The sequence below is a fragment of the Seriola dumerili genome, unplaced genomic scaffold, assembly GCF_002260705.1.
Source record: "Seriola dumerili isolate Sdu_G_001 unplaced genomic scaffold, Sdu_1.0 BDQW01000393.1, whole genome shotgun sequence".
NCBI classification, from domain to species: domain Eukaryota; kingdom Metazoa; phylum Chordata; class Actinopteri; order Carangiformes; family Carangidae; genus Seriola; species Seriola dumerili.
This window is the reverse complement of record NW_019174648.1, coordinates 145,469-157,516: the sequence shown is the minus strand read 5'-3', so window position 1 is coordinate 157,516 and position 12,048 is coordinate 145,469. Positions and strand designations below refer to the sequence as shown.

The 12,048-nt window shown below is 41.2% G+C and overlaps 1 protein-coding gene across 1 annotated transcript in view; it reads right to left on the bottom strand.

The window, feature by feature from the left end:
* Nucleotides 1-12,048, bottom strand: part of LOC111233478 (phosphatidylinositol-binding clathrin assembly protein-like) — a 72,274-nt gene continuing 60,226 nt past the window's right edge. Inside the window, exons 14-19 of the mRNA XM_022761300.1 lie at nt 9,752-9,895; nt 9,471-9,501; nt 8,909-9,041; nt 1,995-2,051; nt 1,373-1,489; nt 1-329 (exon numbers count right to left, since the gene is read on the bottom strand). Coding sequence (XP_022617021.1) covers nt 315-329; nt 1,373-1,489; nt 1,995-2,051; nt 8,909-9,041; nt 9,471-9,501; nt 9,752-9,895 — 497 coding nt within the window. The 3' untranslated portion in view covers nt 1-314. The remainder of the gene's footprint in view (nt 330-1,372; nt 1,490-1,994; nt 2,052-8,908; nt 9,042-9,470; nt 9,502-9,751; nt 9,896-12,048) is intronic.

The window sequence follows — 12,048 nt, the reverse complement described above, 5'->3', positions numbered from 1 at the left end:
CACACACACACACACACACACACACACACAAAAGCAAGGAGTTGTTTCAGACAAAGACCAGCCAGGACGACCACATCCCCCACCACATCCCTCCACCCTGCCATCCCTCCATCCTCTGCTCGGTCATCTTCTCCTCTTTCCAACTTGTTTTTTGGTGTTGGTTGGTTATCTTGTCGTCTGTCTGTCTCTTAGTCATTTCAGCTCGATCAAATCATTCCTCCGTCCATCCGATCATTCCTCTTGTGTGTTTTCTTCTGCTGTTTGTTTGTTTGTTTGTTTGTCGCTTTTGGCACTCTGCTTCCCCCCTGACTGGATTACATAAACTGCATCTGAAACAAGACAAGGGGTGGAAAAAAAAAAAATCTGAGAATTTGTCTCACTGAAAACCACTTGGCTGCTTTAACTGGTTGCCAGCAAATGATTTCGCAACAGGAATTTCCCATTTAATAAAACAATACAGTGATGTATGTTACACCGGAGGTTTGGGACCCCCACAAAGGGATACCAACATAAATCTGAGAGGTCACGGGATGATCAACGGGATAGGAAATAAAAATAAAAAAAATGTTCATGCACCACAGACATTCTTCTAATTTTACTTTTCTCTCCCTCTTAAAATTCAAATACAATCATATTAAACGTATTTCAATTTTACCAACTGCTGATTATCTAACAGAAGTAGATGATGCTAAATTTGAATAATGCTAATTTAATGATGCTAACTTGACAACATGACAAATGATAAAACGCACTGCACCAGCAGCACAAGCAGAGAGGAACAAACATCTGTCAGTTTAACATTAATCTGAAGTTTACTTAAGTTTAGTAAACAGCTGACATTAGCCAATATGAGCTAAAGGTCATACAAGACCATTTAAGGCTGTTGGCGGCTAAACCCATGAGTGTACTGGGGTCACAGTGAAAAAGACAAGAAATGAACATATATCTGATTATTCCTCACAGACGTAATTAACACGACATACTGGGCGCAACTAATAATGCTGCAATTGTTGTGAAATGCAATAACTTGTCAGAAATGTGAGGAAAAACCCAAATAAATTAAATTAAATCTAAATTCCTAGTAAAGGCATTTATTGCCATTGGCCACTGCCACTGTGATGTTATTAGGGCTGTAACTATTTCAACTGATGTTGTAATATCACTGAGTAACTGTGGTAAGAATATGAACAAACAGTGGAATCATTTAAGACTTCATAATTTTATCAGTCTGTTTTCCGCTCATTTGCTCTGTGTATTTATCTGTGTTCATTTGCTCGGTGTATTTATCCTGTGTTTCTGGGCCAGTGCTGCTGAACAAACAAAGGGACAGATGGATTAGGTTAAAGTAAGTGCATGTGCTTTGTGTCATCACCTGGGCTCCGGGCATGGGTGCGAAGGGGTTGGTGGGTCTGAGAACAGGCTGGTTGTACATCATTGGCTGAGGAGCCATCACTGGTACCCCGCCCATCTGACCCATCTGGGGAGGGACCTGCAGAGAGAGAAAGATATAGAGAAGAGGAGGCGGAGGAGGAGGAGGAGGAGGGGGTTGGGATGGAGAAAGATGGACAGAAAACATAACAAGAGCGAAAAACAGCGAGACAGCAAGAGAAAAAATAAAGTGAGGAACCAGTGATGCACAAATAGCAAAAGGGCATGAAAGGCAGAAACAAATGGAAACAGGAAAAGAAAGAAAGAAAGACAGAGGGAAGACAAAGAAAACAGTCAGGTTAACGTAGCTACTGGTGAACCCTTCTACTGTATATATTTTCCATTAGAGGTAAAATCATTAGCTGAGAATTTCATTAGTCAATTAACAAAGATTTACAAGAAAATTACCTTTTTTTTTGCTTTTAAAAAAGAATATCTTTGTGTTTTGGACAAAACAGGAAGCTTGAATACAAGGGATATAGGAATGTATAGGAAAATAGTTGCAGCCCTGTACTGCACGTATGTGACGGTTCGTACATGAAGAGTATTTTTCAGTGCACACTCACCATTCCATACACAGGCACTTGCGGTGTGGTCATGGGGAAAGCCATGGGAGCTGGAGCCTGGAAGAAAAGCAAGAAGAAAAAAAATAAAAAATAAAGAAACACAAATCTAGCACCTTTAGCTCTGACAGACATCTCATCTGTCCCGGTTAGAATTGTCTCACTGAACACAATAAATAAAAACACACAACCGTCTACTGTATGCGACTACATTTAATGCTGCTAAAGTGTGCGTGCATCAGGAGCACAACAACGCAGCATGCAGCAGAGGTACTTAGCAGAATCCCACTGGGAGCAATCATTACCACCGCTTTAAAAAGGGGGTGGCTCAATAGGACAGCGTTTAGCCCTGCCCTCCTTACTTCACAAATCAAATCCACTAAGGCTGAATGGGCCTCAAATTCGACGTGACGGGCAATTTGTAGCCGTCGTTTACAACCCACGCACATCTGCATCAAAGCCGCCGATTTCTGCCTGACCAAATTGGTAATTTATGGGGGTGAGTGTCCGCGGCAGCATTACAGTATCAGGAGCAGCGAATGTCCTGGAGGGGAATCAGTTTTTAAGATGAGAAGTGAAGATACAGTGCAGCACAACAGTGTAGTATCCATAACTCATACAACAGTGTTAATATTAACAGATGTAAGATGAGGTATCTGTCGCCTCCAGTAATTTCGTGGAGGCAGACGCTCCGACAACTTCTCTCAAACCAAACTAATAAGGATCTGTGTTTTTCAGTTGGGAATACCTGCAAGCACCTGCACACGATCCAAGATAAACCAGTGTGATTTTTTTTTTTTTTTTGCATTCTCCTCCTATCACATATAAAAGTTCAGTATTTGCTGCAGTCAGAAGTTGAGGCTGCTTTGCTCTGCTGGCTCGCCCTGAAGTCGCAGGCTTCCCACTGTTTTCACAAAGCCATTAAAAACAGCTTGCGGAAACACGTTGCTGCCTTCACAAACCTAATCCATCACCGTAAATGAGACAACTGTGGCAGTTTTCTTAACATGACTTTATAACGCCTAAATCACTGCAGCCGTGTAGCACATACTACTAACTACTTCCCCTCTGCCAGAGTTGGCTGTGTTTTACTGGAACAAAGAAATTAAAAAAGAAAAAAGAGTAAAAAAAGGACAATATTTCCACAGCACAGTAATTAGCTGTGTGGTGAAATCATACATTACCTTTGCAGTCTTAGGTAAAATGATGGATTACATTAATCAAGGCGATGAAATGAGCCTCATGAAATTTAAGCTTTCATGTGCAAAAATACAACTGCACTAGCATCATCCTGTAATTGCTACTTATGCAACGACACCTTAATCAATGCTTTAAACAAACAGCAAGTTACGCTGGTTGATCTATAAAAAGAGATTAGTCTCACAGTATTTTACAATTGCTGCATTTGTCTTTATTTAAACATAACTGCTTTTACTTTTACTAGAAACTCAATTTCTTCCCTTGACAGTAAAACTCATGTCACGTTCGGTTTGTCACGGAAAGTATAAACTAGAAACTTAATGTTTTATGCTTTTAAGCACGACAGTGTTACTGCAGCTGATTGTGCTGTAGATGGTTGAAGTATCTACGGTTTTGGAATAAATGAATAAAACCAAAAGCTTGAACAAAGAACGTCAAACTGAGGCGGTGAAGAGCTACAACTACTACTTTCAAGACTATTTTCTTTAACCTCTGTTTGATCTTTGAATTTTTACTTTTTATGATGGCACATACAATTTATGCATTAGCACTTCCTGTTTACCACTGGATTACTTTGATACTGAAGAAAAACAGGAAGTAGCATCATTGGGAAAGTGTAACTTACTGAATCATTAAAAACGTGTCTGTGTTAAGATTCTCCTGCTTAAATTGTTCATATTTTCTTATTGCTACTGGCATAATCTTGATGAAATGAACTGTGTGTTGATGAGAAATATTTAGTTTGACAGCATTTTAGACAACGATATATAGATATTTAACCATAAACACTGTTTACCTCATCTGATCCAGATGTTTTCATTAAGAAAACAGCATTTTCTGTTAAGACTTTTGAAAACTGAGCCAAAGCAAATGTAAAATGCTTTAACATCTGAGCTTCAAAAGGTTCTTTAAAGGCGAGGACAGGAAGTGGAAGCGATTCTCTGCCAAAAGATGGACAGAAAAAAAAAAAAAAAAAGGTTTCTTGTGGAGCCAAGTGAGCCAGTGAACTGATCTCAGGAGGTAATCAATGTGATGGATCAGGCATCGGCTTTTAATTCTGGCCTTCAGGGAGCAGGCTGTGAAAGTTGATCATAACCATTGATCAGTCCGATCTCTTGCGGCGGCAGAGAGGTAAGAAAGACTCCCAGTTTAGACATAAGACCTGAATCTATCCGTCACATATGTTTACCGTTCATTTGGTGACGCACTGGCGGTTTAAAGGTTTTACTGTTGAAAAATCCTGATTAAATATCTAACCGACTTTAACCGTCATCTGCACCTGAACCACTCTGCTTCACTTAACAAACCACCTGTCTCTGCGTTTGCCCGCCTGTGTACAATGACAGCGGGAAATCATTTTATTTTGTTCTTCTTTACGAATGACAGGATGATGTGCTGAGAGGAAAACAGAGCAGGTGAGATGGAGTTTATGCGCCGCTTCACCTTCTCTGTCAGCGTTTTTGTCCATCTGTCTTTCAGCCGAGCCGTCAACCTAATGCATCGTGTTTTAACATTTATCTGTTTGTCTGTATCCGTCTTTTCATGCTCAGCCTCTCCTGCTGTTTCTTCTCTCTAGCGTGTTTCCCTGTCTGCCTGTCTATCTATGTATCCTTTTTTCATAATCCGTCTGTTCTCCCCTAGATCTTTAACCCCTGAGTTTTAGAGATTCAAAGCTGAACTTTTCCCATTCCCTTTGCCACCTCCTTCTAAAGGGCGACGATCTTTTTTTTTTTCTCTGGGCCTTTTCTGCAAAAAGACAGACATCTGACCTCAGATGACCTGCACGGTTAAGTGAAGGTTAAATAAGTGAAATGCTTGGCTGGATTTCTGGCATTTCAAGTATCAAACGAGCGACACCGTTGCAGCCTTGCCCTGCTGCCGAGAATCTCAGGCGTCGCTTGTTGCTTATCATGCGTGATGCGTGACAGCCTATTTATTCTCCGCTACCTGTGATGTCTTATACATTACTGCCACATACCGCTATGACTTATTTATTGTGTTGAGGCTTACAGAGGTTATGTTTGCCATTTTTGACAGGCATGTCCATTTACAAGTCAGAGATATTAGATTTTCTTTCTCAGGGACAATAATAACAACTTCTATTAATATTTTCTGTGTGTAAGCAAAAGAAAAGAAAAGAAGAAGCTTAAATTAGTCAAAGCTGATGCATTTTTCTGTTTTCTGAAGGCAGGATTCAGTTCACTGCTGACCACACAGACTTTTGTCTTTCAGCATGTAGGAGGACAAAGACACGTCACATTTTTGCATTGTGCTTCTGAATTAATCCCCATAGGCAATTTCTGTGTTTTTGCGTTGTCCTTGTCAGTGAGAGTCAAAGATGAACTAATACAGCCAATATCATGTCTCTGGAATTAGACGGGAGCTGAGCCTTAGTTTCACAAGTCTTTGGGTTTTTTTTTTTTTTGACACAGACTGTGAACAATGACAGAAGATCTTCTTAACCTGTTAAGTCTGTCGGCACATGGTGTTGGGTTAAATGATAGGGCTGCTGATGTTCTGTATTTTTTCTGGTCAACAAATCCCGTAAGAAACCGTGCATATACTAGACACCAGGACAAACACGAAGCTCTACAGCAGTGAGGAATAAGTTCTATCAGGTTATGGCTACAATATTTGGAATCAATATTGTTGGATAATTTCATTTAAGGCTGGATATTTCAATTCAATACTTCATGATTCAGTTACATCAGATAAACACCATTGTTGTGTAAAGCGCTTTTTAATATTCATCCTGAGAATTTAACTTTCACCTGCATTCAATAACCAATTAACACTGTTGACAAGTGCACGTCATAGGCTAAACTGCAAACACATTTCCTGGTTATAAATCTGTGGACCAAGACTTTATTACTTGGCAAATACAAAAAACTAAAACATGATTTATCTTCATTTTTAGGCCATAACAACTGAGAAAGAAAAAAAAAAAAACTTGCACCATTTACAAGGGCGTCATAACCGGGCGTATTTTAAAAAATAAATGCTCTCCCACACAACTACACGTGGACTGTCTGCAGCAGATGCTTCAACTAACGACAGCACATCCACTTTATTGATGAGTTTGAGCACAGGCAGGACAGAAACTGAACGTCTGCTCACTAATTCATCTGCACTGTTTGTGTTGACATCAGCCTGATATCTGCAGACAGCTGCTAGCTAGCGTTAGCTTCCCGGCAGCAACAAACTGAATCTCGTAGCCAGAGATAATACCTCTTCAACAAACACAAACCGAGAGCTCAGATCAGCACTTCTGCACTTGTATGCTTTATCTCTAGATTTGCCTTCAGGTCCACACAGACTGTAACTGTTCACATCACAGTTTATGGCACTGTCATGACTCAAGGTGGCTCACATAACCAGCTCCTGGTATCAGTCAATTTGCTTAGTGCTTACATAACCAGCACAGAACATTAGCCTTTAGCACAGAGGTGAAAGGGTTATTTGTGGAACGTGGGCATGAACTGAATCAACTTCTTGTCAAACAAGTTGTCTTCAAGGAAAAAGAGAGGGTGGCAGAGAAAGAGATGAAGAGGAAGACGGCAAAGAAAGAAGGGAGGGAAGTTGGAAGCACATAAGAGAAGTTACAGGGCAGCTTGTTAAGACTTTTCTTACTAAACAGGGATAAGTACTTACATAACTAGTATAGAACATTCCATTCTGCATCAGGACGCAACAGGGAAAAAAGACAAAAGACAGAGAAAGAACAAGAGACAAAGAGGCAGAGAGAAAGAGGAGAGCGAAGAGTGAAGGTGACAAAGTGAGAGTGAAGGAGAGAATCCAAGAAAATGAGGTGGAGATGATGAAAGAGGGAGGGAAAAAGAGAAAGATAGGAAACAGGGTTGGAGTCAAAAAAAAGGAAAAAGGAAGGAATTTAAGAGTGAGGAAGAATATGTGAAAAAACAAAGGGAGAAAGCGTGAACGACAACGTAGGCAAAAAAAAAAAGGGAGATCGACAGAAAGGAAATAAAATGAAGGGAAAAATAAACGAGGGGTCATAATTCGGACGTGCAGATGTTAAAGGCAGTGCAGCGAAAACAGGACGAGCAGATGACAACGCAAAACAGAGTCGCGATAAAGCCGAACACGAGAGAAGAAGGGAAGGAAGACGAGTGGATGACGGTGCAAAACAGATGGGAGAAATGCATGAGGTGGACGAGCAGGACAGGAAGGAGAGATTAGAGGGGATGACAGCAGGGTTGAAGGGGTGGCGAGGGAAGAAAGAAAGAAAGAAAGAAAGAAAGAAAGAAAGAAAGAAAGAAAGAAAGAAAGGATCAACAGGAGAGAGAGAGGAAGAATAGATAGAATAGATATTGGGGAGAGGGAGAAAGAGAGGAAGTGGAGGGTTAGTGACAGTTTGTCCTCGTCAGCCAGAAATTGCAGTCCAGAGATCAGGAGGACAATCAGGAGCTGCCAAGATCAGCACACACACACGCGCACACACACACAAGCGCACACACACACACACACACACACACCACACCGACACACACACACACACACACACACACACACACACACACACACACACACACACACACACACTTACACTCACACAAGGCATGCACAGGCGGTTATATTCTGTACAGTACACTCACACAGACTTCCATCTATTCACGGGACACAACAAACATTCACATGCACACGGACAGGCAACAATTTTAAATAAACAATTTACACACACAATGAACAAAGTTTGTTTTTCTTTCTTTTCTTTTTTTAGGAAGGTGTCTGCAAGTTTTATTTGGATAAATGTTATAATTCTTCTTTTTCACAACTCAGGGTTTTCAGCATCGTTTCTGTCGTCTGAGAATGACATGTTCACTCCCAGTGGTCAGGTGACCAGGCCGATTATAAAGTAGCGGTGCAGCCACGTTATCTTAACCACTTCATTTGGAAGTAAAAACCAACAGTGAACTCAGCTGAAATGTTGGTAATAACTCCTCACTGCGCAGGTGTACTTACAACTGTGGTAAGTTAACAGTAGATCAAAGTTGCCAACCTGCTATTTGTGTAAGTTTTGCCATTGCTTCATAGCTAACGTTAGCATTAACAGCTGTTACTTATCCAGTCTGGAAGAAACGTTGCTAGTTCAGCATCAAATTTAATTCCTTTACTCACCAACAGCTGTCTCCAGCAGCGGAAAGCAACACCTTAACTTTTGTCTCTATCACGTCTTTTCTCCTACTGAAGTTAGCATGCTAACCAGCTAGCCCCGGCCCATCTCGCCATTTTCTAATAGCGACTCACTACAGCCTCCAATCTGCCCTGAACACGTAACGCTGCTCAGAGGGCGCATATAACCTGTGAACACAACGCCAGCGACAATCACCCCCCACCAGCTCCCGGCAGGAAACCAGCGTCGGTGGCAAAGAAACTTACAAATAGCCCCTTTAAAACAGGCAGCACGGGTTATGATTTTACCATTTGCCTTTGTTTTTGCTTCCAAATGCATCTGGCTTTGTTTCCAACCTGTCTGACTAATCGTGTTTTGTTCTTGTTAAAAATGCTGATGCAGTAACGATAGAAATGTTGGCCAAAAGTTTATAATAAGAAGTTTTAATAAACCACAATTATCCAAGACTTGCTTACAGACACCATCAAGGATCCTTTTAGGTACATTCTCAAATTGTAGAATTCACTGCACCACACGGGTATTATGTGTGTGTCTGCACGTCCAGTGTTTGTTTCTGTCTCCTTACCACGTGTTGTACAGGCATGGGCTGTGGGGCCACGGGCGCGGGGCTCCACTGTGTGGTCGACATGGTCTTATTCTGCCAGTTCTGGCCCCCTGTCAGCTTCTTCTCTCCAGGCTGGTTCCACTGCATCTCTGGCCTGGGGGAGGGATGAGCGGAGCAGCAAAAACACCAACACACTGTCAGGGTTGTGTTTTTTTTTTTTGTTTTCCCCTACATTTTCACCTGCTCAACCTGAGGCAACTTTCTCAAACAACACCAAAATCATGTGTTGGAAGCTTGCTCTATTTCTTTTTTTATCCTCCCCCCCCCCATGAAGTGCATCATGAATTTTAAAGAATAACGATATTGCTGCAGAAACATTGCCTTTAACGGTTTACAGAAGCACTTTGTCACAGACTTCAGCACATAAAACCAATTAAACACTTTACAGACTGTAGGTAGGATTTCTGGCAACAGTAGAGAGGTAAAACAGGAAGGTGTTTTTGCTGTGCCACTGCATAAAGCCTCTAGCCTGGACTACAAGCACACAACTTAGAGAGGTATCATCACAACTCCAGACACTCACTTCTTGGCTGGGGTCCCACCAAACTGCAGATCTAAGGAGGGACAGAAACAGACAAAGTGAGTGATCATAGTTTAAAGAGAAGGTATTTGCTCTCTGATTCGATCATATTTTAACTAGTTTGTAATATTCAAATGTTTTCAAGTCGAAAGTCTTCATAAAAAAAGGAAAAGTAAAAGATCTATGTTATATAAATGTTTTACCAGAAGGCAAAATACTACTTTACAGACACTGCAACGCTAGAGCAGAGACTGCTACGCGAGCACATGGATCTTGACACTCACTGCCCACGAGGTTGGCCAGAGAGGAGTCGAGGTCGTTGGCTAGCAGCTTTCCTCCAGGATGGATGGCCATTTGAGGAGGAGGAGGAGGAGGTGCGGTGTGTGTGGGAACTGTAGGCTTCAACAGGTCTCCTAGAGCATCAAAACCTGGTGGAGAAATGAACTTGTACATGTAAATAAGCTGGAAAAAAAAAAGAAAGCTTGTTTTTTGATAAGAAGTGGAAGAAGAAGAAGAAGAAATAAACACACAGGCGTTAGTATATCATACAGAGACATGGATTAGAGGAAAGCGAATGCAAGCATATCAGATTAAATGTGCAATTAAGAGTATATTGGACTAAAACATGTAAATCATTAGAAAGAGAAAATGGCATTGAACAGCAGAAGTCAAATCAAAGCTAAGAACTGTAACTAGACACGCTGGTCCGTCTTCCACATGTTAAAGTGGCGTACGTGAAGCTGTAGTAGAGGAGATACTCTGTATTCAAAGGAGTTTGGAGGGTGGTGTCTATTTAAAAAACAATAGCAAAAGTATAAGAACTGATTTGCACAACGCTTTTGTCAGCTTTTGTGTAAAGCTGCAAACATTAGCTAGCTTGCTTGCCACGGTGGTAACCAAGTGATACTTCCCCAGGCAAGGAGTTTTCATCAGCTAACTACACTTTGTGGAGTTACAGGTTACATCAAAGAAGCCACACAGTCACAGTAGCACATCCCAGCATTTTCCCAGGCCAGCCCTGGATGCTGCTATATCAGCCTTTAGGCTAATGTTAGCAGCTATGTCCTGCTCTTTGTTGGATATGGGGAAGTTTATACTCCCAGCTATCCTAGCTAATGTCACCCAAGAGTCTGCTATGTTTGCCAAAAACACTAGTTAGTCCTGATCTTCAAATCTTTTTCTTTTGTTACCGAACTAAAGGCTTTTCAACTAACTCCTGAAGCTAACAAGGCTAACTAATGAGAAGCCCGCTGTCTGAAAACAAAGACCCAATACTTCAAATTTTACAAAAACTTTAGCGTGGTAAAATCTGCAGCTGTTATAACTGTAAACTAAAAGCAACTGAACTATTATTTATAAAGCTGCAAAAATCAGAAAAACAGTGAGAGGGAACTCACGCTTGAGCTCAAAAAAGTTAGAGAACAGAAGAGCCTGGATCTATGAGCAGACATTCAATCTAATGAGAGCCGACACAACTTTCAACCTAATTTTTTTACCAACTTTTCAAAATGTCCACTTGCGGTTCAACTCGTTTTAATGAAGCAGAGCTGGACGGTTTTGATCTGAGAATATTGCTGAGCTGTACCCTCCTTAATATGAACCCAAAATCTCACTGCTTTCCTCGCTGTTAATTGAATTCTTACTGACCTATTTTTAGCATTTACCTACAAGGACAGAGATTCCTGTTTAAAGCAGATACAATCTACTCAGACTTTACTGTGATACAGGAGCCTCGCTCTATCAGCAGCGGGCCTATAATCCCTGACTCAGTAGCTTGCAGCACTTGTTTCTAGATGATTGATTTATCTGCTCGTTGCTGTCATGTAAACACTCCGACTCCGAACAGTGATTAGTTTTGAACATGTATGTGTGCGTGTCTGTGCGAGAGTGTGATCGTGTTTGTCCATGGCCGGTGGGTGCAAATGACGGAGTAATTTCCTGCATTCGTGTTGGTGTGTACTTATGTGTGTGTGTGTGTGTGTGTGTGTAAGCGCCTGTGTTAACAACTTCCCATGTCAGCACTCATTCAGCTAATGGCTCAGTATTACTCTGCTGGCAGAAACCCGGAGGTGTGCGTGTGTATGTATGGGTTTATATGTGTGTGTGCTCGGTGGAGCGAGTGGTAAACATGGCTGAAATAAAAAGGAGGAAAGAAAGTTGAAATTGAAAACCTTGTGATGTGAGCTGTTAATTTTAATGTAATTTTATACATGGGTGGGATTTCAACTCCTTTTTCTTGCATTATTGTTTCCTCTCAACATCAGTCATCAATTAGGAAATTTAAAAAAAATGGATACCTGGAGACAGGAAGTAGAAACAAAGTTCAGACAGGAGCAAGGCAACAACACAAAGCTGGACAGAATCAACACAAGAACGAGCAAGATGTAAATGCAAGACAACCACTGTACATGTACAGGATATGGGAGGAGAAAAAAGAAAAAAGAAAAAGAGGCAACTGTTGGTGGAAAAAAAGAGGGAGGAATAATATTTAGTTAGGAAGCGGTGTGTAGGTCTGACAGTGGTGCTGACACAAGAGATTCAGAAAACACTTTTCCTGCTAGCTTAGCAGATGAGAGAAACG